At 35.8% G+C, this 26,343-nt stretch overlaps 3 protein-coding genes across 5 annotated transcripts; all 3 read right to left on the bottom strand.

The window, feature by feature from the left end:
- Positions 1 to 135: 135 nt before the first annotated feature.
- Positions 136 to 3,485, bottom strand: LOC306874713 (U6 snRNA-associated Sm-like protein LSm3). Its single transcript, XM_079424924.1, has 4 exons — positions 3,327 to 3,485; positions 3,043 to 3,153; positions 1,297 to 1,392; positions 136 to 996 (listed from the first exon to the last, which is right to left on the bottom strand). The coding sequence occupies exons 1-4, from the start codon at positions 3,345 to 3,347 to the stop codon at positions 916 to 918; spliced, it is 309 nt and encodes a 102-aa protein (XP_079281050.1). The 5' UTR covers positions 3,348 to 3,485; the 3' UTR covers positions 136 to 915.
- Positions 3,486 to 5,073: 1,588 nt separating this feature from the next.
- LOC306875188 (uncharacterized protein) lies at positions 5,074 to 7,573 on the bottom strand. The gene is made up of 5 exons (XM_079425645.1): positions 7,507 to 7,573; positions 7,073 to 7,396; positions 6,858 to 6,980; positions 6,650 to 6,777; positions 5,074 to 5,872 (listed from the first exon to the last, which is right to left on the bottom strand). The coding sequence occupies exons 1-5, from the start codon at positions 7,550 to 7,552 to the stop codon at positions 5,762 to 5,764; spliced, it is 732 nt and encodes a 243-aa protein (XP_079281771.1). The 5' UTR covers positions 7,553 to 7,573; the 3' UTR covers positions 5,074 to 5,761.
- Positions 7,574 to 10,120: 2,547 nt separating this feature from the next.
- LOC306875187 (V-set domain-containing T-cell activation inhibitor 1-like) lies at positions 10,121 to 24,903 on the bottom strand. Of its 3 annotated transcripts, none has more exons than XM_079425643.1 (5): positions 24,854 to 24,896; positions 13,870 to 13,913; positions 13,269 to 13,595; positions 10,852 to 11,166; positions 10,121 to 10,759 (listed from the first exon to the last, which is right to left on the bottom strand). In XM_079425643.1, exons 2-5 carry the CDS (start codon positions 13,883 to 13,885, stop codon positions 10,674 to 10,676), a joined length of 744 nt encoding a protein of 247 aa, XP_079281769.1. In that variant the 5' UTR covers positions 13,886 to 13,913; positions 24,854 to 24,896; the 3' UTR covers positions 10,121 to 10,673. The 3 variants fall into 3 exon arrangements, with proteins under 3 accessions (XP_079281769.1, XP_079281770.1, XP_079281768.1); XM_079425644.1 differs by having other exon boundaries at positions 10,122 to 10,759; positions 13,269 to 13,584; positions 24,854 to 24,903; XM_079425642.1 differs by lacking the exon at positions 24,854 to 24,896 and adding an exon at positions 15,405 to 15,753 and having other exon boundaries at positions 10,122 to 10,759.
- Between the last annotated feature and the right edge of the window lie 1,440 nt (positions 24,904 to 26,343).

Consider the following 26,343-nt stretch of genomic DNA (forward strand, 5'->3'; position numbering starts at 1 on the left):
TGTCACATGATCCTTCAGAAATCATTGTAATATGCTAATATTCGCTAATCATATCTAATATTTGCTGCTCAAGAAACATTTATAATCAGTGTTGAAAGCAGTTGCGCTGCTTAATATTTTGTGGATATGATACTACAATTCAAAAGTTTTTGGATACTTTATGGCATTGAACTGATCAAAAGTGACAGTAAAAAAAGTTTATAAAGCTACTAAAGATTTCTATTTCAGATTATTACTTTTCATTTAACTTTCTTTTCATCAAAGAATCATAAAAAATCCATATATGCATCAAAAAATATGTTCAGAATTCATAAGAAGCATTATACATATTTGCGCTCTAATAATAATTGAAAATTAAGCACCAAATAACCATATTAGAAGGATGTAACGACTAATAATATTTCACAATATTACTGTACTTATTGTATTTTTTGATCAAATAAAAGCAGCCATGGAGACTTTTCAAAAACATCTGAAACTTTATATTTACATATTATAAAAAATGCATGCATTTTACAAAATTTAATTACTCCTATGATAATATCCTATCCTAACATCAATCAGAATATCGTTTAAAAAAAGAGTCTGTTCAAAAGTTTCAATGTTGAGTTAATGATGCACTTATTGTATATAAGGAAGTGTTTTGTAGCAAAGTTTCTGCATGACACATCAAAGATTTTATTATATTAGTGAAACCAGCAGCCATTTGAAAAAGATTGAACTTCAGGAATTTTAATGACAGTCAAAAATATATTGCGCAAATTAAGTGCCAATACAGGTTTCCAAAACGAAAATCAACTTGCAAAATAAACATTTACAGTTCCGTGGTTCCAAAACAAAAACGTCGTCCACTTAAAAGTCCACCAACTTGACGAATTTAGAGTCCAAAGCATAATTGTGTACAACTGAAGGAAGTTATCCGACCCTCAGTGGTGGAGCCACTAACACAACTCCATCCCCTCGAACAAACAGCATGGGGATGTTCCGCTTCGTCGACTGCAAAACAAACGTGACATGCATTTGAACAACACTTGATGGCTTAAAATAAACAACAAAAACACTAAGTGTCATTACTTTAGGAAAAAAGATATTGCAAACATGTTTATTTGTCAGCATTAAAGATTAGGAGTGCCCCAATCCTACATCTAGCTTATTGTTTATTCTTATAGATTTTTTTATAGATCTCAACAGAGATAAAGATGGGTATTTTTTACAACAAAATGATGCAAAACCCCTTAGGATTTATCACCGACATTAAATTGCATGACTAAGAAGAACACAAACAACAGCAGTTACCTTATAAATCTCCTCATACGTCTCCTCATCGATTTCCACAGTCGTCACTGTCTCTTCAACATCTCCGAGGATCATGTTTAAGTGCTGGTCATAGGCCTAATGTGGAAAAAAATAAAATAAATGAATAAAAATTGTGAGCGTTTATGTAAAGTTTGATTTAGAGATGTTCCGATACCCTTTTTCCCTTCCCGATACGTAGGCTCAGGGTATCGGCCGATACCAAGTACTGATCCGATACCTGGGTGTGTATCTGGTTATACAGCTGTATGTACTACTAGCCCTGTATGAATTGATACAATTATCTTATGGTGTGCTTCACCGTGTGTGTGTGTGTGTGTGTGTGTGTGTATATACAAAATTATAAACGCAACACTTTTGTTTTTTGCCCCCATTTTTCATGAGCCGAACTCAAAGATCTAAGACTTTTTCTATGTACACAAAGGGCCTATTTCTCTCAAATATTGTTCACAAATCCGTCTAAATCTGTGCATTGGCTCGAAGTGATTTGCTGAAATCAAAACAGGGACGATAATTGGACGCCAGCCAATGAGATTGTCGTTTGTGCATTACTACTGGAGAACCTGGCAGTTAAGCTGAAGAATTCCAAAGGAACTCCGTTATTTTGACAGGAAAATGCAACAAAGAATATCTTTTACGTACCATGCAGAATTGACACGCTACACGTAAGACTCTCTCGCGCTCTCTCTCTGCGTGTGAGAAAAAAGCAAAGCGACTAAACTTATACTTAGCCTCCAACTCACACACTGGCGAGTAAAAGCTGAGCATATTAGCAAGTGGCTAATATTAGACATCATTTAGTCGCCCAGGGTGAAGATTCAGTCACATATGCGAGTGATTTACTGGCAATGTGCTAGCACGTTTGCATTTCTTCATCACTAGTTGCTTGTGTGGCACCACAGCGCATCTTCCTGTGTTTGCATTCTGAGCAGCGAAGAAGAATTGATTTCCTGCTTGCAGCATTAAGCAAAGTTAGCGGGCATAACTATAGGTCGTGTTTAAGAAAATGGTATCGGATCGGTACATGGGTTCAAGTACTCGCCGATACCAATGCCAGAATGATTTGTAGTATCAGTGGAATTTCTGATACTAGAATCCGAACAACCCTAGATTGATTCTACATAATAATGCTACAATATCGATTTAAATTAAAATTAAAGATTGCTGTCTACATCCTGTTCACTACAACAATTGAAAAAAAATCATTTTTGTCCCTTGAAAGAAAATAAACTTTCCCTGAAATAATACATTGATTTAGTTTGTCTTGATGTACCAAAATAAATACAACCAAAACTGCAGTAATATTCATTAATATTAATTAATGACTCAATAATAATGAGTTAATGATAGATATTTTTAAAAAGGCAAAACAATTATAAAAATTTAAAGAAACAGTACAACTTACCTAAAAAATAAAAATCAATTCATATTACTAAAACTACTATTGTATAGCCTGATAGCACACGTACATCTCAGAGACGTCTATTTGATGTCTGCATTTGTCTGCAAGACATATTTTTTAGTGTTTGCTCATCTGCAATATGTCTATAGGTCGTCTCCTTTCAGATGTCAAATAGATGTCTTTAAGATGTTTATGATTTAGAATGCATGTAAATGCATTGAATGGATGAATGAATGAATGAATGCATGAATGAATGGATGAATGGATGGATGGATGGATGGATGGATGGATGGATGGATGAATGGAGGAGAGTATGTGTTTCTCACGTGCAGTCTGCCGCGCAGCTCTCGGTCGTTCCTCATCTTCACATAGATCCTCTCATCCAGACTCAGCCGGATCAGATCCAGAGGCTCTTCTACTGTGTTCGTGGTTTGTTGCTGCAAATTACATTACAGTCACTTAAACCGCTGGAAATACCCATATAAACAACCGTCTGAGAGACGCTGTGCATTAACTGCCTCAGTGAGACATTCATGAAAACATCCGATAAGATTTAGCAGCAGATTCTATTAAAAATATAATGTTACACTTATAAAGCAAAATAGCGTACCTGCTCAGCGTCGTCCGCCATCTTTCAAAGTTACCCAAAATGCTTTTCGTTAGTCTCCCACAAATGGTAGCGCGGGAAATGAAACTGTTTCCTGTCAGACCACAGTGTTCCTCCAGAGGGCGCTCGACGGCCCACAAAACTGAATCCGCAACTCTCTCATCTTTGAATACTTTTTGCCTTTTTATGAGTTGTGTTGGCCTATACTAGGCTAAATATTAACATTAGTTCCTAATATATTTATCTAATATAATATATTTTTCCACTAATATTAGTGGACAATGAGTATAGTTTACTGAAATCTGCTTTACCAATCTCTTTTAAATAAAAATAAAAATCTATATCACAAACGTATGTGATTTGTCTATTCTGACCTGCAAAAACGTAGGCTAATGTAGCTCAGACTCTATGCTATAGGTGTGTCCTGTAGCCCCAGCATACTTCATGCTATTTAGCCTATCGACATACTCACGTCACGACTAGACCAAGACTAAACTCTTGAGGCCTTGGTTGCAAATCATATGAGGGAACAGTGCAGTGATATTTAATTTATGCTATAGCAAAATAATTAGTATTGAGTATTTTACTTTTCAGACAAAAACTGGCCGGTTAGTTTGCCCAATGGCCAAAATAATTTGAACAATTTAACATGTATTCTTCCTTTTGAGATTAAGAAAACAAATTATTGGATCACTCCCCCGTCTTTCAAGAGGTGAGACTTTGTGGTGCACTTCTTGTAATGTACAAGACCAGTGGAACATTTTACCAGAGCATCTCTGAAAACCTTACGCATAGGCTACCTCATGAGGTAAACTTGTCTAAAGAGGTGTTAGCCACAGGTGAGCAAAGCTGTGCAGATGTCGCTTAACTAGAGACCAAACTGTGAAAACATAGGTTTGGAGCTCTCAAATTTTAATGTAATTACTTCTCTCTTCTAAAAATATTTTATTAGTTTTAGTTCCTCTTTTTATGTTGAAAGAATGTGCTGATGTTGCAGTAAAGAAAATTATGTCTAGGAAGTATCAAAAGTGTTTCAAAATAGCAACCGGAGACGTGCAGACAATGAGCTCAAACCAAACGCCATGTACCACGGCTGCTATCTGTGATAAATCATGATAAAATCAGTATAATCAGTCACAGTGAAAAATTGAACACCACTTTTATAACCTGCATGTGTGTATTTTTCTGCTCCGAGAGTTCTTGGTTGTTGTGATTGACTGCTTAGTTGGCTGTTATTAACCCTTACTTCTTGCAAGGTGGTCTCTTATGTTCATCTTAAAAATAGGAGTATAGACGCTAAAGACCAGTGGTGTTCACTGGTGAGTTTATTGTAGCTTCTTAATGGGATGCCGTCACCATATTTCGAGAGGGGAATTACCCGAATGTATTGAATTGTGTTGTGTGTAGCGTTAAAATAGTGGAAAGTCAGATTAGCTTTAATTGATACACTCTTTTATTGATTATTTCCACAACAGAATTCAATATGAAATTGTATAGCATATCTGCTCTGTTCATAAAAGTTAAGGGCAATGCTATCAAACTCCACAAAGGGCATGTAATCAACAAAACCAAATACCAACCTCTAACAGTACCACAAGCGTGCTACTGTATAATATTATTATTATTAATGGACTTCTGAAGTCATGCATTATGTGAAGAACAGATCAACATCTAATTTGCAATTGCGCAAGAGACATAGCATTCATCTGTTCAGTGTCTGGAATGAAATGAATGGGGTGAATACATGATAACATTTTCTAACATTTTAATTTCAGAAGAAAACATTGAGCACACAGTTTATGGTTTGCATTGTAACAGCTTTAATGTACAAATACAGCAGCATGCGTACATGTGTCTGTGTGTCTGTTTAACACTCATATTGAAATAAGGGATTATGTACAGTCAGATTGACTGTCCGTTATCCCAATCTTTACAAGCCTATCAAATACTTATCAAATAAATAAACACATTATTACAGTACATGAGTAGAAGTCTGAGGAGAGATTGAGAGATATAAAACTAGCACAGCTAAAGTAAATCAGTTTCCTTGCTGAGACAACAGCCAATTATTTTTAAAAAGTCATCACACAGCTATCTGACAAAAGAAGGGCCCTAAAGACAAGTAGCTAGTAGGTCAAATAAGCATATCTATACCATCACACAAACATTTCTAGAACAAAAGTCATCTGACTTCCTGCCTACACCTAGCTTCTGTCTGCCAACCTAACGTCTTTGTCACGCACAAATCAAAGTTAATCAACTTCACAGCAGTAAATCTGGCAATGTAACTGCTCTGTAAATCATATAATTTGATTACTAATTCACTAAAATAATCACTTGCACAACAATTCAAGACATCTAATGAGTCAAATATTTTGACATAAGAGATATCTATGGGTATACAATACAAATACAATGAGAATTTAAACTAAATGGGGTCAGTTATGCTTAGGTGTTCTTGATTTTGGGAACTGTAGAAGTGCATAGGTGCTGCTGACTTGGCTAGAATGAGATCTTTGACTTTGTGAGGGAAAGTCCACCGTAGAGTTCTGTAAAAGCATTCAGTAATACCATTTAATCTCAATACAAAACTGGTAGCGGTTTTCTTTAAGAGGATACACATAATCCATACAATCCAAAAAATAAGCATATTACTGTGGCTTCTTTGTAACATAGCTCTAAACAAGGGTGCATAGTAGCCAACTTTAAAGTGTGCATGTCATGTGGAACTACTTTAATTATTCAGTTCCAACTTGTTAAATGCATTCATGTCATTGCAAAACTCATGATTGCAAACCCAGAATCTTCTGAGAGCTCTAATTTGTCATTTCATTTATGGTAATTCCAACATGGAATGCTTTATCATTTGTCAGCTGTCTTTCCTAATATCCCATGGCAATGTTGAATATCAGACTGCTCATCAAAGTAACTGGAAGTAGTATGTCTTTTGCATTATATTGCAGACTTCATCTTTCAAGCTTCAATCAAATGCAGTTGGCAACAGTTTGCAATTTAGTTAACGACTGCAGTCACTTCAGAGGAATTCAGTATTAATATTACTCGATTGTGTGTTGCTACATGTTCTATAAATTAAACCAAAAAAAAATTAAAATTAGTTGTATTTTCTCGGCTTAAGCTTTAAGATAATAAACAATACTATACTAGTTAACTGTCCTAAAGGATGCGTATGCTAACTAAGCTGCTGTACACCAAAAGGTACTGTTTTTCTGACAGTGCTCAGGTTCAAAAAGCCAGAATGTTTATTTTGTGTTGCTGTTGCAATGAATATCTACTGTTGTATTAATCGTGGTTTTACTTGTTTTTACCTGTACTTGACTTTGAGCTTGACGCTGTTCAAGATCCATAACTTGAGGCTGTTGTAGGCTTGTATCTTGAAATTGTGTCAAGTTATCTCTGGTTCTCTTGCTTCCAAAAACAAATACCTTTAATAGTCCTTGGAATGACAACGTGAATATAGATTAGAAATGTTGTCTTTAAATGTTGAGGAAGTCATGATTCTATCAAATCACTCACCTATGATCACAATGATCAGAAGACCATTCAACAGAGCAGAGATGAGGATAATAATATGCCAGTGTGTCTGATTCTGCTCAATGCACTCCTCCACTGTATGATTCTGGATCTCTGCAGTTGGTTCTATGATATTTAATGCATGCACAGCTGTGATATTTGTTTTTTGTTAGCGTCTTAATAGCATTGTATAACACGATCAGTGAATGGTCACTCACCGATGATGAAGAGTCTTGTGCCGTTGTTGAATTTTTGAGGAGGGTCTATTTTCATACAGTAATAAACTCCCAAATCATCAATAGTGACATTATTTATGAACAGATTGTGCTTACTTTGTACTGAATATTTCTGTTTACATGTTTTATTGAAGTAAAAAGGAGCTGTAGATGAGAAAGTGCGTAAAATCAGAACCGGAGAATCTAGTTTCAGCAATAACCAAATAACCTCCTTTGCATCAAGATCACAGTTTATAGTCACATTTTGACCCAAATCTGTTAACTGATCTGTTAAAGTCTCTGCAGCTCCACACCATATGAGCAGATCTGAGAAATAAACACACACGTACAATGAATATGATTGTCATTAAAAAATATTGTTAGTCAATGCTTTAGTTTATACAGCATAAAATATTCATAAAGTACAGTAAACTCACAGAGCTGAATGGGTATGAACTTCATGATGTTAAAACACTTCAACATGATGCGTTTGCAATGAAACTTCAACCCAGAGCTTTCAAGCGGGGAATTTTAACCACGTTAGGAGGAAGTTGAAGTCAAGTTTGCACTGACCACATCTGGTAGTTTTTATTCCATTAGCATATACCAATCTTTACTTAACACACATATATATATATATATATATATATATATATATATATATATATATATATATATATATATATATATATATATATATATATATTCATTTTCAATATTCAATATTCATATACATACATATGTTCATTTAGCTTTCAATGTGCTATCAACTATTCTTTTTCTGTTGTATGTTAGTTTGACGAGCTCGAGTTTTACTTAAGGACCCGGATATTACATTGGACATAAAGTCATAAACCAACACAGCAAAATATACTCACAAATATGCAACAACACAAATATGTAACATTACAAAATTACAAAATGTAGTTTTACATATTTTATTTTATCTTTTTTATATAGTGCAAGGGTTCCTGAGTGTATCTGTTGAATGTTTGTGGTTTATGCTCTCTGCAGCCGATACACCACATGATCATTGTGGTCAGTGCAAACTTTGTTTACCCTGATTGCAAGTAAATGTAGTTGTTGTTGTTTTTTTCATATTGTTAATATGTTTCATGAAATCAAATGTTTACATGTAGGGTCATCAAAAGGGGGTCTGTCAGTTATTATTTGATCTTAACCTGTTAACCCGCACCAGGATGCCAGTGCACCGAACGTTCTTTGTTTGCATGTGTCATTGTTCACGAATTTGTGGGAAGGAGAAAAAAAAACAGACATTAAACAAAATAGTAACGTTTAGTTATTTAAACCAAAACTAAAGTTCAGTTAAATGTGTCACCATCCCTCTCACAATGAAACTCTATCCCCCGGTTTCACAGACAATGTTTAAGCCTAAAATGTAAATCTGAGCTGTTTCAACTGAAAGAAACTTGCACTGACTGATCTTAAAACATGTCAGTGCCTTTGTTTTGTCTTAAGATGCACACCTGTAATGTTTTTTTTTTCTAAGCATGTTTATAAAAAATTACTTAAATGTCCTAATTGAACTATGGCCTAATCCTGGTTTAGGCTTAACCCCGTCTATGAAACCGGGCCTATGTGTATGCCACTATACATTAATGAGTAAAGGATTTGTAGTATAAACATTATGAAAACGTATGTTAATACATTAATATGGTACAAAGCATGTTATTATGGGTTACGCTTATAATACAGTTTGTGATTATTGGCCTAATCAGCACACTTTACTATCATTAATGGCCTGCAGAGGGCAACAGAGCGCTGATAAGAGGAAATGAGCTTTGTAACAGAGCAAATCTTTGCGAATTGTGAATTAAAAGTTTGTTTTTAGTAGATTTTTATTTCTTCTTAAAGTAAAATAGGCTTAAAGACTTCAAGAACCCCCATAACTGTTTTCTGTCACATGGCCTTTTGATCCTTAGAAACTTTGATACCCCTGAACAAGGGAATGCACAGCCCTATACATTTATATACAGGCATATATGCCTGTTGCTTCTTTATATTTATACACTGCCTGGACAAATAAATAAATAAGCAAATACTGAAGAGTTTAGGACTGGATCATTATTGCATTGCTCAACATGTTTCTGGCATTTTGTATGTTTGGCAACAACTCTTTTATCCCAAACCCATTCAATACATAGCACGTTACTTTCTTTACTTCTGTACCCATGTACATATACAAGATTCACCATGCTCAAAATGTGAAATAATGGTTCAATGAGCATGAGGAATAATTTTCACACATGAATTGGTGTGAAATTGAAGTTTTCGATCCTATCGAAAGTCCTTGGATGTGCTGGACTTTACAGAGTGGTTTGACTCTTCCATTGTCAAAACAAGATCTCAGCCAAAAATTAATGCAACCTTGTCAAAACAATGCCACAGTGAATGTACTTTTTTTTAATGAATGCACAATGTTATCAAAGCTAAAGGTAGTCCAGTGAAATAAGATTAAAAGGATTGTTGCCAAACATACAACATGCCAGAAACATGATACTCACTGCAATAATGTTCAATACGAAATATTTATTCATTCATTCCTTTTTTTTTTGGCCAGGCCTTGTATATAGGCTATACAGGCATCTAGTGGTACATCATGGTATTACAGATGAGTTGATGTATTTATTTCCACAACATGGCACCATTCTGCCGCCATTAATTAATTGGATTATATATGTTTTTTAGTTTTTTAATTATCATTAATATTTTTATTATTCTATATAGAAATAAATGGTGAATAATTTTGAGGGTAATATTCTTTAGCACCATGAAATCACTCCAAAACAAAGAATGATGAAGAAAAATACTATTGAGATAAAAATAGTACATTCATTTGAATGACAGAAATATAAAGTTGGACTTAAGGTTTTCGGTCACTTTTAAACTTGTTGAGTGTGACCCCCAAATGAGGAGCACCAGAGGGTTGCGTAAATACTGCTTTAATGGCTTTTAGCAAAATGTAACCATAAACCATCATGAATTGATTTAGGGAAGGAAAATACTAACAAAAAAACAAACAAAAAATAAATATATTTAAAAAAAAAGTTTTATTGTTTTGGCAAAGTGTGAACATAATAAATAACACCATACATACCATGTATAAAATATAACAACGGAATTATTTATTTCTTTGTAACTTACTTTAGCCTGTAGCACTAGCAGTATTAGACGCATATTCTCCCGGTCTCACAAACAAGACTTAAGCCTAGTCCCAGACTAAAATGCAAGTATGAGCTGTTTTAACTGAGATAAACTTGCTCTGACTTATCTTAAAATGTATCAGTGTCTTTGTTTTGTCTTTAGATGCACACCAGTAATGTTTTTTTCTAAGGCATGTTAGTAAAAACTACTTAAATGTCCTAATTAAACTATGGCCTAATCATGGCTTAGTCTAAGCCCTGTCTGTGAAACCAGGCCTTAAATTGGCGGTTTAAGTGTTAACAGACAAGGATTGTCTTCAGCTGTTTTTTAAAGGTTTTGAGGGTCTCAGCGGATCAGGTTGAGGTTGGAAACTCATTCCAGCACAGTGAAAAACACTCGAAACTGATAGATACTGTAATAACAAGACAAACTTCTCCTGTCAATATAGCAGAATGAGAACAGAAAGCAAAGCCACTAAAGTTACAATCTTCTCTGATCTTGATTGTGCTCCTTGGTCTTTTTCATCTAGTGGACAAAATAGACAATTTCATTAGATTGAGTAAAAGCAAATGGAAACATTATTATCAGCTTAAATTAATAAAATATTTTTCACAAACCTTTGACGAGTAACTTAAAGCTGTAAATGAGTAACTGATTTGTGACGTGGCACGTGTAGTTTCCCGTATCGTTGTACTGAAGGTTGTTGAGTTTGAGGGAGAAGTTTCCAGTCTTATGAGGGAAGCTTTCGGTTCTGTTCTCATATGATGGATCCTGTTTCTCCATAGAAACTTTACCATTAATAATGTCATACACTTTCAGACTTTCATTGTGTCTCCAGTAGACTGTAATATCTTCAGTTGTCTTTAGCTCAGAAGAACAAGGTAAAACCACAGAATCTCCAACATAACCCACAATCGAGACCTGCAGCGGCACTGAAAACAGAGAGGAAAGATAATTAAAGAAACAGTTTATAATGCCGAAATTTTCGCATTCTCAATCTTAAAAATTCATCACGCACAGAGACCTTGCACACTGAGTCCGATGCGTTTTAATTAACGGAGTGTCTATTTACACCAAGTGCAAATAGCCCATCTTGTTGGCAAAGGCTATTTACACTAACTCCGCCCACTAACGTGTGATTGCGTTAGTCAACATTAAGAAAAGAAGCTAGATTAACATCAGTTTCAGTGGCGTAGATGGTAAGGCGCATGCTTTTTGACGCGAGCGACCCGAGTTCGAGCCCACCTTTTGCCAAACATTTTTTTCTCCCTTTTCAAATCTCATATCGCATCAGAAAGGCATTTATTTTCAATAAAAATGAAGGAAATAATCAAAAAGGTGAAAATAAAGTATCGGGTAGGTGTAGGGAGGGCTTTATTGTCCCAATAAGGTGGCATCCATTTAATAAATTTGAATTAAAATTATAATTTACACTCAGTATGTTATTATTGCGTACTGTTTTATAATGTACTACAATACTGAGGTGCAGATAATTGCCACTATTTGCAATAAGTAGTATAAATAGCACAAAATCTTGCTATTTTAACAGTGTAAATAGAATCCATCGCTATTTGCACTTAGTGTAAATAGCATCTGTCACTAAAAATTATGCTATTGGCACTTAGTGTAAATAGAACCCATCGCTATTTGCACTTGGTGTAAATAGCATCTAATTGCTATTTACACCGAGTGTAAATAGCATCTATTGCTATTTGCACTTAGTGTAAATAGCGTCTATCGCTATTTACACTTAGTGTAAATAGCCGCTGCCTTTAATTAATCCGTTGCGAAAAATTTCACAAAACTATACAAAATGTCTTCAAGCAATGAGGATGATTTTGTTGTCCTCTCTCTTTTTAAAAAAAGAAAAAGGAAATATTGGGTCCATCCAATCCTTAGATTGCGCAGAGAGGAAGGAGAGTTCCACCTCCTTATCAAAGAGCTGCGGGATTATCCCGAGAGATTCAAAGTTTATTTCAGGATGTCAGTGCCTCAGTTTGATACTTTGCTAGCGATACTGAATCCACATATTAAAAAGAAGACCACCAATGTCCGTGAACCAATTTATCCTGAACAGAGACTTCAGGATATCCTTTTGGCTTTCGCTTGTACGGTGGCTCTGAATGGTCAAAACACCTTCTCAAAGCATCTCAGAAGGCTTTATACGGATGCGAAAAACGCAAAAAATCGAACCCGATCCGAATTTTTTTTTTGACGGACGAGAATTTCAGAGGCAGTGTGCAAACGTGATTGACAAAACCTGAAGTCGTATTTATTTTTCAACGTGCGAAAATTTCGGACGAAAAATTCGGACTAGTGTGCAATGGCCTTAAGGATTGGATGGACCCAACATTTCCTTTTTCTTTTTTTAAACAAAAAGACTGCTTGAAGACATTTTGTATAGTTTTGCGAATTTTTTCGCAACGGATTAATTAAAACGCATCGGACTCAGTGTGCAAGGTCTCTGTGCGTGACAAATTTTTAAGATTGCGAATGTGAAAAAACGCATGCGAAAATTTCGGACTCAGTGTGCAGAGACCTTCAGTCAGTGAACACTGTAATTACTTTGGTTTTAATTTAGATGTGCATCACAATCAGAAAGAGGAAAATACAGGGGACTGTTGAAGTAACAATCCATTATGCGATCAAACAAATTTAAATTGTGATACCTAATTTAATGTTTACACTTGATTTCAAACTGAACAGGCTCCTCTCATTATTAGTAATCACATTAGTGGTCGTTTTCTTTAGTGTGTAGGGTCAATTATTACTCATATTGGTCCCCTTTGGTTGTCACCTCCGCACACCCTCATGAATCAAGTCTCTGAAAATATCAGCCATTTTAACCATTTTATGACAAGACAAAATTAGTTCAGACTGTAAAACGTTATGTGCTGCAACTCTCTAAAACTAAATATCTAAATAAAAAAAAAGTATTTGTAATTATAAAAATATTTTAAAATATGAAACCAACAACAAGAGATTTTACTTGTATTTTAATTAAAACTTAATTACTCCCCCCCACCCCACAAACCTTTGATGTGTAGCTCCAGAGTCAGAATTTTTGATTCCTCTATGATGTAGCACTGGTATTCTCCTGCATCAGTGAGTTGAAGATCATTGAGTTTGAGGGAGAAGTTTCCTCTCTGATACTCCTCAGGGAAGCTTTCAGCTCTGTTCTTGTACTTTGGATCCTGTTCTTCCACAGAGACTTTACCATTACTAATGGCATACACATTCAGACTGTCACTGTGTTTCCAATTCACTGTAATGTCTTCAGTTGTAAGCTGAGGTTCACTAGAAGAACAAGGCAAAACAACAGAACCTCCGATGACACCCACAACGGTGACCTGCAGAGACGCTGAAAACAGAGAGAATGTATATGCCATGAATGCATATGTTCTTCACAGAAAATGAGCCAAGGCCAACGAGTCTGAGTTTGAAAAAAATAATAAATTGTATAATTTTTATTTTGCTAAAAAATTTAAATGGGTCCCACAGACCCAAACATCATACAAGGGTTAAAGGACAAAGACAAATGAATGCATGTTTAACTAGATTTTACAAGGATTTTTTTTCCTTTTCTCTTATAAACAATTCTGCATGTCAGTGGAGAAGTAAAAATCCTTGCTTGCCTTCATTTATCAACATTGACAGATGAAGAAAAACGACACAGCACCTGTAAACACAGAAAGAAATCGAAATGTTTACATTCTACAGTGTGAAAGTTCTAAAAGATTTAACATCAAGTACGTAATTCAGTTTAGTGTTATCAATGGAATTTCTAACTTTGATGCAATATTTAGAAAATCTGATATTCAGTTTAATTTTCTATTCCATGGAGAAAAACTGTGCCAACATTAAGGGCATAGTTATGCTGGGTACACACCACAAGATAATTGGGCTGATTTTGGGCCTATTTCTCCCCTTCCGACAATCCTAGGTAATGTCCCGATTATCTTGGTGGTTCTAAAGATTACCTTAAGAGATTTTCTTGTAGTGTGAGGTGTTAAGAGTGACTGAATCTGCTCAGAAGAATGTCGGAGGTGCCCTGATCGTGATTTGTATATTCATCGTTGAATACTTATGATCAGAAATCCTGATGTGTGGGGGGAACCCCGAAGACACAACACACTATAGGAGCACAACGGTTAAATCTATTTTTTTTGTCCACATGTTTGTGGTCTTTCACCTTTTGAAGATAAAATTTTAAAAGTCTTTTAGTGTGTACCCAGCATTATTTGATGTTATAATTTGATGTCTTGATTGTGAGCTTGTGACTGGGTTTGCGATCACTATTGCGAAGTAAAGAGAAGTAGGCTATTATTTTACAAATTTTTTTCCCCAAAACTGAGTGTTGTGAGCATTATGGAGCGCTATAAACACATGTAATGTTTAATTCATACTCAAAATAAGCAAAAAACCCAAATATGCCTCACAGAAGTAATCCCGTTCCCGGAAATCCCTAATATGGACAAAAGCATCTAGCTATTACATTTACATTTACGAATTTAGCAGCCGCTTTTATCCAAAGCGACTTACATTGCATTCAAGTTACAGTTTTTACATTTTATCAGCTCTTATCAGCTATCACTGTAGCTATAAAAATAACATATAAACGATTTAACTGATCAAACATAAAGACAATGTACACACCACAAACCTCAGGTATTTTCATGAGAAGAAGAAAGTATTTTAAGTAAGCAATGCTAATCGTATTTAAGTGAGTTTGGAGAAAAAAACAAACAAACATGAAACCCCAAAATTAAAACTACTCGATAACTTACTAACAAAATTAAACAAATAATGGTGTGTAAACTACATTTATAGTATTTTTTAGTATAGGGACAGAAGTAGTTTGCATATGTAATAAAACTGCACTGTATGGCAGGGGGACTTTAATGCTATGCAAAGTTTACACATGCTAGTCATGCTAGTCTTCAGATCAGGGTGGAGTCGAACATTTTCAGAAATGTAAACACAGGCAAAAATAAACATTTTTAGCATGTCACGATTCACTAGTACTGATTACACAGAAACGTGTTTATGTATTTTCTACTATAGGCCTAGTACTACATGGTTTGATTTATTTCAAGCATAAGGCGTGTTAGCTTATTTAGCTAGATTTCCTAATGCAACATATTTAGATAAGAATAATCAGATCACATACCTGATAATCATGACTTGTCAAATAAATTACAAATGTAATGTTTGTCTCTTCAATCGTAGCGATTTCGCGATCTAAAGGAACGTTTGAACCACGGGTTTGAAATAGAGGATGCTCAAATAGCCTAGAGAGATCGCAACCTCATCGGGAGGGATACACATGCAGCTACTGGGCATGCGCACATCAATATAGCGTATTTTTTATTCACACTGTACAACAATAATTTCTATTTTTGCATTATTGTAAGCGGTAAGTTTAGTGTTGGGGTAGGTGCAGACGTTAATAAAACAAAATCTAATAGGTAGAAAATTTAATTGCATTGTTAGTTTCCGGTCGGAGCTGTATCCCTTCTAGCCACAACCCTATCGGCGTGTTTAGGAAAGCACCGTAAAAACGAAAGAAAGAAGTGGTGTCGCAAAATCGTTCACGCCTACCTTATGAAACTCAGTTTTTTCATAAATTCAAAACACAGTTCATTGCAAAATAAATATTTATGGCAAAAATGTGGTCGTTTGGCAGACAGTGACTCGATTTGCGCCGTCACAAATTGTTTGTACAGAAATAAAGTTAATTCAGCACACTGCATCTCAGGTCATTCTTTTTGAACGAATCTTTAATGTGACTCAGGAAGAAAGATCGTCTCGGGGAGTGATTCCTTCATAAAATTCTATGGGTTCTGAAATGGAATTGTCAAGTAGTTCACCTTGTCTTCGGGGTTTTCCGAGTCGTTCGTTCATCACGTGACAGCCCCATAAGCTAACCTATGCAGTCTGAGCCGGAAAGAGACTTAATAATAATAACCAACACTTTATTACCTTTGTAACCACATTCAGTGTTATGGAGAAGAACCATCTTGACAGAAACACACATTTATAAACTGTAAGAAATAAAAAGCTACAATTTGAGACCAGAAACGCATCTGTAAGAGTAAATAATCAATGATAACAATACTACTACTAATACTACTTATAATAATAATAATAACTATGCATCCGTTTGTAAGAAAACTTGTAAATTAACAAATGTATCTATCCAATGCAGTCACGTCACGTGACAAAAGAGCGAACAACTCGAGAAATTAACTAATCAATTCTCTTTCTGGCTCAGACTGCACTGGTTAAGTTTATGGGTCTGTCACGTGATGAACGAGCAGTGTTGGGGGTAACGCATTTCAAGTAATGCGAGTTACATAATAATATTACTTTTTTCAAGTAATTAGTAAAGTAACGCATTATTTTTTAATTTACAAAAAAATATCTGATTTACTTTTTCCCATTTACTGACTGACAGTGCATGTGAACATGATGTTACTGTAGTTCTAGACTAAATGTGAATGTGCATTAATTCATCCCACTCGCAAAAAACAGATTTAGTATTAATCAAAATGAATTAAAACAGTGAAATGCAAACTCAGAATATGATGCAAACCTGCAATAATTAAATATGTTAAACAACACAAATGTATCTAATCCCATTTTATTATCCAATGTCTTTGCTGCTCACTCTTGAGGATCCAGTTCAGCCAAACTAATAAGCAAAAATGACTTTAGATGAACTAACAATTGTGCTTCATTGTTTTTTGCTGGTGAGTGTTGAACCTTCTTCTCCTGAGTTCTACTTTACAGACATGAATTTACTTTTCTTTCAGCCTGAGGTTTATTCATTACACTTTTTGGTGTGAAAGGGCTTTTACATTTGCTATAATTAGAACTTCTTGTATTAATAACAAACAATCAAGCCCTGCTCATATTTAAAAAGTAACGCAAAAGTAACGTAACGCATTACTTTCCATAAAAAGTAGCTAATGTAATTAGTTAATTTTTTAGGGAGTAACGCAATATTGTAATGCATTACTTTTAAATGTAACTTTCCCCAACACTGTGAACAAACGATTCAAACCCGAAGACTTGTCAGATAACCTTGTTTGTGGACTTCAGCTCCGCTTTTAACACCATCATCACGGACACCCTTCAGAATAAACTAACCCAGCTCTCCGTCCCCACCTCCGTCTGCCAGCGGATCAACAGCTTCCTGACAGGCAGACAGCAGCTAGTAAAGCTTGGTAAATTCACATCCAGCACTCGTACCATCAGCACTGGAGCTCCTCAGGGCTGCGTACTCTCCCCACTGCTCTTCTCCCTCTACACCAACGACTGCACCTCTAAAGACCCCTCTGTCAAGCTCCTGAAGTTTGCAGACGACACCACACTGATCGGCCTCATTCAGGACGGTGACGAGTCTGCTTACAGACAGGAGGTTAAGGAGCTGTCTGTCTGGTGCAGTCTTAACAACCTGGAGCTCAATACGCTCAAAACTGTGGAGATGATAGTGGACTTCAGGAGAAACCCCCCTGCTCTCCCCCCACTCACCATCATGAACAGCACTGTGACTGCAGTGGGGTCATTCAGATTCCTGGGCACCACCATCTCTCAGGACCTGAAGTGGGATATTCACATTGACTCTATTGTCAGAAAGGCCCAGCAGAGGTTTCACTTCCTTCGCCAGCTGAGGAAGTTCAACCTGCCACAGGACTTACTGAAACAGTTGTACTCCGCCATCATCGAATCCATCCTCTGCACTTCAATAACTGTCTGGTTCAGCTCAGCTACCAAATCTGACCTCAGAAGACTACGGAGGGTGGTCCGGACTGCTGAGCGAATCATTGGTACAACCCTCTCCACTCTCCAAGAACTGGAGACTGCATAGGTTAGCTTTTGGGGCTGTCACGTGCAAATCGAGTCACTGTCTGCCAAACGACCACATTTTTGCCATAAATATTTATTCTGCAATGAACTGTGTTTTGAATTATAGAAATTATTGTTGTACAGTGTGAATAAAAAATATGCTATATTGATGTGCGCATGCCCAGTAGCTGCATGTGTATCCCTCCCGATGAGGTTGCGATCTCTCTAGGCTATTTGAGCATCCTCTATTTCAAACCCGTGGTTCAAACGTTCCTTTAGATCGCGAAATCGCTACGATTGAAGAGACAAACATTACATTTGTAATTTATTTGACAAGTCATGATTATCAGGTATGTGATCTGATTATTCTTATCTAAATATGTTGCATTAGGAAATCTAGCTAAATAAGCTAACACGCCTTATGCTTGAAATAAATCAAACCATGTAGTACTAGGCCTATAGTAGAAAATACATAAACACGTTTCTGTGTCATCAGTACTAGTGAATCGTGACATGCTAAAAATGTTTATTTTTGCCTGTGTTTACATTTCTGAAAATGTTCGACTCCACCCTGATCTGAAGACTAGCATGACTAGCATGTGTAAACTTTGCATAGCATTAAAGTCCCCCTGCCATACAGTGCAGTTTTATTACATATGCAAACTACTTCTGTCCCTATACTAAAAAATACTATAGCCTAAGTGTAGTTTACACACCATTATTTGTTTAATTTTGTTAGTAAGTTATGGAGTCATTTTAATTTTTGGGTTTCATTTTTTTTGTTTGTTTTTTTTCTCCAAACTCACTTAAATACGATTAGCATTGCTTACTTAAAATACTTTCTTCTTCTCATGAAAATACCTGAGGTTTGTGGTGTGTTCATTGTCTTTATGTTTGATCAGTTAAATCGTTTATATGTTATTTTTATAGCTACAATGATAGCTGATAAGAGCTGATAAAATGTAAAAACTGTAACTTGAATGCAATGTAAGTCGCTTTGGATAAAAGCGGCTGCTAAATTCGTAAATGTAAATGTAATAGCTAGATGCTTTTTTCCATATTAGGGATTTCCGGGAACGGGATTACTTCTGTGAGGCATATTTGGGTTTTTTGCATATTTTGAGTATGAATTAAACATTACATGTGTTTATAGCGCTCCATAATGCTCACAACACTCAGTTTTGGGGAAAAAACAAATTGTAAAATAATAGCCTACGTCTCTTTGGAGAAATTTGAAGTAAACATATGATAATCTGTAAGTTTTTTTCTCCAGAGAGCTACTTCTCTATACTAAAAAATTCAACCTTGTATTATTATATACAGGGCTAATCAAGAAATATTTTCTTCTCATGAAAATACCTGAAGTGTGGAATACAGATAACCAGTGGTGTGTTTATTGTGCTTATGTTTATGTTTGATCAGTTAAAGCATTTGCATTTTCTTTTTATAGCTACAGTGATAGCTAGCTAGACAAACATTACATTTGTAAGTTATTTCACAAGTCATGATCGTCAGATATGTGATCTGATTATTCTTATTCAAATATGTTACAATTAGGAAATCTAGCTAAATAAGCTAGGGAAGAAACCTTATGTCAAAGAGAAATTAACTCATTTATAATAGGCCTATGGTAGAAAAATATATAAACTTAATTTTCTGTGTCATCAGTGCCTACTAATGAAGCATGACATGATAAAAAAAATACTTTTTGCCACTAGTGAAGAGTAAAGGAAAAAAATCTTAAGGGAGTTTGTTCACATTTTTGAAAACTTTCGATTCCACCCTGATCTGAAGACTATAGCATGACTAGCATGTCTAAACTTGTACAAGCAAGAGTATGAATTTTATTTTTACACTGCAGAATGTAAACATTTCAATTCTCTCTGTGTTTACAGGTGCTGTGTCGTTTTTCTTCATCTGTTAATTTTGATAAATAAAGGTGAGCAAGGATCTTTACTTCTCCACTGACATGTAAAAGTGTTTATAAGAGAAAGGAAAACGTGTTAATTTATCTTTGACCTTTAACTTCTCGCTGTTTTCAGCGTCTCTGTTGGACACCGTTGTGGGTGTCATCGGAGGTTCTGTTGTTTTGCCTTGTTCTGCTGAACATCAACTTACAACTGAAGACATTACAGTGCATTGGAGATATGGTGACAGACTGATTGTGTATGGGATTATTAATGGTAAAGGCTCTGTAGAAAGACAGGATCCGAAGTACAAGAACAGAGCTGAAAGCTTCCCTGAGGAGTATCAGAGAGGAAACTTCTCCATTAGACTCAATGATTTTCAACACACTGATGCAGGAGAATACCAGTGCTACATCATAGAGTAATCAACAATTACAACTGTGGAGCTACTCATCAAAGGTTTGTGGGGGGGAAAAAGTTGTATTACCCTATAGTTTCAGTTAAAATATGTTTTTTATGTTTTCATATTTTGAAAATATTTTTGTACCATGTGTAACTAATTCATAATATTTATGAACTGCATTTTTAAAGGGGTCATATGATGTGATTTCAAGTTGTCCTTTCTGTTTGTAGCGTTACAACCTGATTGTGCATAGATAAGATCCCTGAATTTGCAAAGACTAAAGTCTCAAAACCAAAGAGATATTCTTTGTCAAAGTTAAGACTCTGCCACACCCCCCTAAAACGGCTCATTCAAACACGCCCCCACATGTCTACGTCAAGATGTGGAAATATTTGCGTCAGGCGTGGTTTCAGTTAGGGATGCACCGAATCCAGATTTTTGGGGTTCGGCCGAATACCGAATCCACTGTTTAAGATTCGGCCGAATCCGAAACCGAATACCGAATCCTACTCGCATCCTTAGTTTTAACATCGGCGATGTTGTGTACTGCTTAGGGTCCTTGCCAAGAGGGCTGCATTGGGATTGGGACCCGCCGGGTCCCGCGGGACCCAACGCAAATCTCGCGGGAGCGGGCGGTTTGAACTTTGCTGCGGGCGGGAATGGGCGGCTAACCTAGCGACATGATGTCATTGTCAACAAAATCAAAGTACTTGAAGTCTAAAGAAACGCGCGGTAGCCTAAGCGTTTTAGATGTCCCCGATAGCCCAGGCTATATTCATCTTCCCTACCAGTGCGTCAGAATACATGCAGGTCAGGGAAAGGAACAAACATGAATCTCTTTAATAATAGCAATACAATATGTTATTTTTTTTTTTCCTGCGGGACGGGAGAAGACACAAAATCAATGCATCTCTATTATCGTGCGGGAATAAATTCTCAGAGTTTTGCGGGTGCGGGCGGGAGTGGACATACATATTGCGGGAGCGGGCGGGAGTGTAACACACATGTTGCGGGAGCGGGCGGTAATGGTCAGAAATTCGGCGGGCGCGGGATGAAGAAAACAGTCCTGCGCAGGGCTCTACTTGCCACCACGAGACAAATTGGCATTGCAAATTGAACATAAAGCTCGACTTGAATCGCCTTCTTTTGGTTGAAAGTATACTGCCAAACAAAACTTTTTTTGCTTACGAGTTCCATTTTCAGATTCTTACAGCCTACTACATTCGAACGGGTCCGTAAACACCTTCACGTAATCAACGGCCGTGTGACGTCGTAGCGCAAGTCTAGGGTTCGGTTTCGGTGGAAAATAAATCTAAGGTTCGGCCGAAACCGAACCCCGTCAAAAAGCCCAGGATTCGGCCGAATCCGAATCCTGGATTCGGTGCATCCCTAGTTTCAGTAGTGTTGATGCAGCCATGAAAAAAGCAAAAGCACTTTATTTGGCCTTCCGAGAGTAGATGCATTTAGGAATCATTAAGATTACTTACAACAGAACAGCACAACCCAGATGTTATTACAACGCATTTTATGGACGACATTTTCGTGAACTTAGGAGAGGAGGTAATTCTGACTTTGCTATGACAATCTGGTGCTTCTGAATCAGCGACTGTATTTGCTATTGACTGTTCAAATGCGGAGTTTTGAGCGTTGTGTGTGTTTGTGTGTGAGATAAAGAGAGAGAGAGAGAGAGTAAGCTGGCTTAATCGCGGCTTGTGTACAAACACATAACGTTATGAGCTTCATCACTGTGTCTTTCATGCGACTCTGTTTCCCTCTCGGGCTTGAACTGATGGTAAAACTAAAGACATAATTTACTGTCTTTATGTTTATTTTGAAAGATGAAGCTCGAGATTATGGAAAGGGGCGTTACATTTGACGAGTGCTTGTGGTGTTCGGCCAATCACAGTGCACTGCCTAGCTGGCCAATCAGAGCAGACTGCATTTGTTGGAAGGAGGGACTTTGTATAAAACAAAGCGTTTGAGAGAGGTGGGGCATAGAGGACCTACAATAATGTACAGTATTTTAAAAATAATGTGTTTTTTGAGCATTAAAGCATGTCAACATATTCTGTTACACCAAATACACAAAATAATTATCTTTAAAAAAGCATCATATGACCACTTTTAATATATGTTTAAATAATCATCTGCCCTACACACTAGAGAAAACTGCCACTAATTTAGTTATTAGTAATGTGAAGGGCCTATTCAGTTTGAAATCAAGTAGGAACTACAGTGACCGAGAGAGCTCAACGTGCTGCAACTTCAGAAAACACATGCAAATAGAAAAACCACCAGCAAATCAAGAAAACATCTTCATCAGTTTGACAGCAGGTGGTGCAAATACTCACAACACAAACAAATAAAGAAACACACTGCAAATGCTCACAACACAACCAAATACATTTTATTTGGATGTGTTGTGAGCATTTGCAGAATGTGTGTTGTCAAATTGACAAATGTTATTTTCTTGATTTGCAGACTGTTTTTTTCTATTTGCAGTGCGTTTCTTTTTTTGGTTTTGTTGTGAGCATTTGCAGCGCGTGCGTTGTAAAATTGAGGAAGTTGTTTTCTTAATTTGCTGGTGTTTTTTTCTATTTGCAGCGCGTTGAGCTTTCTCGGCCACCGTAAGGAACAGAAAATTAGGTTTTGGAAAATGGATTTGTTTGGTCATATGATGGATTATTACTTCAACCTTTATTTTTCCTGTTTGTCTTTATGATGTACACCTTTATTAAAGTCAATGCATTTGCTGTGTTCTCTGATTGAGAGTAAACTAACGTTCGAGCAACAGCCATTCATAAAGCAAATTCTTATATTACTTCCATTATAAATTATGCTTCTTTTACTATGACTCCTCTCTGTTTTCAGTGCCGCTGCAGGTCTCGATTGTGGGTTATGTTGGAGATTCTGTGGTTTTACCTTGTTCTTCTGAGCTAAAGACAACTGAAGATATTACAGTCTACTGGAGACACAATGAAAGTCTGAAAGTGTATGACATTATTAATGGTAAAGTTTCTATGGAGAAACAGGATCCATCATATGAGAACAGAACCGAAAGCTTCCCTCATAAGACTGGAAACTTCTCCCTCAAACTCAACAACCTTCAGTACAACGATACGGGAAACTACACGTGCCACGTCATGAATCAGTTACTCATTTACAGCTTTAAGTTACTCGTCAAAGGTTTGTGAAAAATGTTTTATTAATTTAAACTCATTTGCTTTTTCATTTGCTTTTACTCAATCTAGTGCAATTGTCTTTTTGTCCACTAGAAGAAAAAAACCAAGGAGCACAATCAAGATCAGAGAAGATTGTAACTTTAGTGGCTTTGCTTTCTGTTCTCATTCTGCTCTGAATTTAAGTGTTTTGACAGGAGATGTTTGTCTTGTCATCAGATTATCTACATCAGATTATAGTGTGTTTCTCTGTGATGGAATGAGTTTCCTGATCCGCTGAGACCCTCACAATCTTAAAAAAACTGCTGAAGACTCTCCTCATCCATTCACCACCAATTTAAATGTGTCTAATATATAGTATTTCAGTTTATAAGTGATTTTTAGAAATGACAGTGGTAATCTGTTTACTATTTCACAATCAGTTGAACTATTTTCATGGAAAGTCCTATTAACCTTGACCTTTGTTCTCCTGAGCTAACTAACACTTTCATTTCCTCATTTACTTATTAACTTGTTTGCTGCATTAGAATAAAAAGATTATGTATAAGTATGGGCACCAGTTGCATATATCAAAACAACTTTCATTTGTTATGTCACATGTTATTTACAGTTCCTAGTTACAAAACAAACAAAATAAATATTTTTGATGTGCATAAAACAGGATTGGAATATCAAAAATATCACAGAACATAAAATAAATAAACAACAAGAAGAGAGAATAAAAGAATTAGCAACACTTGTATCATTAAATAGACATTCGATAGGTTAAAAAAACGAACAGCCTCAACCCCAAGAATAAGTGCCCCAGGAAAGAACACAACGCCACCACAATCACACACTGAAATTTCACAATAAAATACACTAAAAGACAAAATAAACACCGCACTCAAAGCCAAAACTATATATATATGAGAAAGTAAACTCCCATATGCACTGTGTAACATAAATGACACTAAATGAATCCAAAGAGCACAACTAAACAAAATAAACAATAAAATACCCCAAATGAAATGCAGCCTGAAAATCACAAACAAATTTCTCCAGAAATATCCACAACACCAAAATAGGCTATTAATTATAGACTATAAATTAAAGACCTATTTCCGACCAGTGTCTAATATACAAGAGCAAAGTTAAAGGCAACATTATTACACGGTAACACTCAAAATAGAGAAAAGGTGTGTAAAATATTGTCTAAATATTTTAGGAAACAATTCAAAATATATTAAAACCATAAATGCAATGAATTTTTCAAAAACAGCTAAACAGAATTACATACCGAGCTGCCAGTGGAATCTGTTCCTACATGTCTGATCACGCGCACAGACCACCTTTAGGGAAGATTATATTCCCACAGGTTTCACTTCCTCATGTCCCTACTGTAGTCTACATCTAGTCCCTCCCTAACAACTGCAGTAGGCCACTGTTTACATTTACATGTACAGCCACAGAGGAAAGATATATTTGGGTGAAACTAATAAACACACCAAATTCAAAAAGAAAGGAATATTATGCTTATATATATATATATATATATATATATATATATATATATATAAATAAATCTAATCATTTCTTATTGAAATTTTGTACTATTTTTATATTTTACATTCTTTTTTATGAACATGGAATATATATATATATATATATAGCTATTTTGGGATAGACACACATGGAGACACATTTATATAAAGTACAAAAACACTGATCAGTCGCCTTTAATTGTCAACGTGGGTCAATGCTGTCCTCTGGTGGTCACCAACAGTAATATGAATTATGGTTAAAGACCCACCTGACCCATATATTCACTGGCATTGACACTGTTGAAATACTTATTTCTGTCATAAAACAGTTTCTTTGATTTATGATTGTCCATCTCAAACATAGACGAGCGATGTTAGACCACTGAAGAAGGTCATCCTAATAAACTTTTTTTTTTTTCGTCACAATAACCAGTGTTGAGGGTAACGTATTACAAGTAACATAAATTACATAATCAGATTACTTTTTTTGTCCAGGTAACTAGTAAAGTAAGGCATTGCTTTTTAATTTACAAGAAAATGTCTGAGTTACTTTTTTTTCAAAGAATAAGTAAACAGTTACTTTGTTTTTCCATGTATTCATGTTGAGAGAAATTGGAAATAAGCGCTTTTGGTGTAAAAGGGCTTTTACATTTGTCAAAGAAAGAACTTTTTATTTCAAAACCAGACAAGCAAGCCCAGCTAAGATTAGAAAAAAGTAACACAAAAGTAATGCAATGTATTACTTTCCATAAAATATAGTAGTGTAGAGTAACGTATGTTTTGATGTTCAGAACAGAATAACTATTGCCCATTGCCCCCTGGGGGCGTTTTACCCCCCACTGACTATGTTTGAGAAAAAAATGAAGTCATTCTGAAAATATAATTATATTAAATAACACATACTCCCTATCTATGTTCTCATATCATACATAATTGTTATGTTCTACAAAACAACAAGCTTTAAAACACGTTTTTTTCCTTCTGACTACTGCTGTGAAATCTGTTTTCTCTCCGGTACATCAGTGTTAGCTTCATGATGAAAACTTCTATGTCACTCTTGTCAACATTACATAAAAAAATTATCTTGACTTTTCCTTAGTTAGACAGTTAGTCAGAAACAACAACGTGCAAATGTGTGTATGAAAGATATTAATTTCATATTGTAAACAGCTTCAGTGATTTTAATGGGAGTTTTTGAGAGTGCTTGAACTCTAGACGGAAATGTTCTATGATAATGTAAATGTTC

Source organism: Barbus barbus (assembly GCF_936440315.1).
Source record: "Barbus barbus genome assembly, chromosome: 9".
In the NCBI taxonomy this organism is placed as follows: domain Eukaryota; kingdom Metazoa; phylum Chordata; class Actinopteri; order Cypriniformes; family Cyprinidae; genus Barbus; species Barbus barbus.

Coding starts and splice junctions, on each gene's coding strand:
- LOC306874713 (XM_079424924.1), bottom strand. CDS start 3,347: ATGGCGGACGACGCTGAGCAG. Junction 3,154..3,326: donor TGGCGGACGACGCTGAGCAG/GTACGCTATTTT, acceptor TGTAATTTGCAG/CAACAAACCACGAACACAGT. Junction 997..1,296: donor CGTATGAGGAGATTTATAAG/GTAACTGCTGTT, acceptor TTTGTTTTGCAG/TCGACGAAGCGGAACATCCC.
- LOC306875187 (XM_079425642.1), bottom strand. Junction 11,167..13,268: donor TCTGGAGCTACACATCAAAG/GTTTGTGGGGTG, acceptor CTCTGTTTTCAG/TGCCGCTGCAGGTCTCGATT. Junction 10,760..10,851: donor CTTTAAGTTACTCGTCAAAG/GTTTGTGAAAAA, acceptor TTTGTCCACTAG/ATGAAAAAGACCAAGGAGCA.
- LOC306875188 (XM_079425645.1), bottom strand. CDS start 7,552: ATGTTGAAGTGTTTTAACATCATGAAGTTCATACCCATTCAGCTCT. Junction 6,981..7,072: donor CACAAGACTCTTCATCATCG/GTGAGTGACCAT, acceptor TAAATATCATAG/AACCAACTGCAGAGATCCAG. Junction 6,778..6,857: donor TCTGATCATTGTGATCATAG/GTGAGTGATTTG, acceptor TGTCATTCCAAG/GACTATTAAAGGTATTTGTT.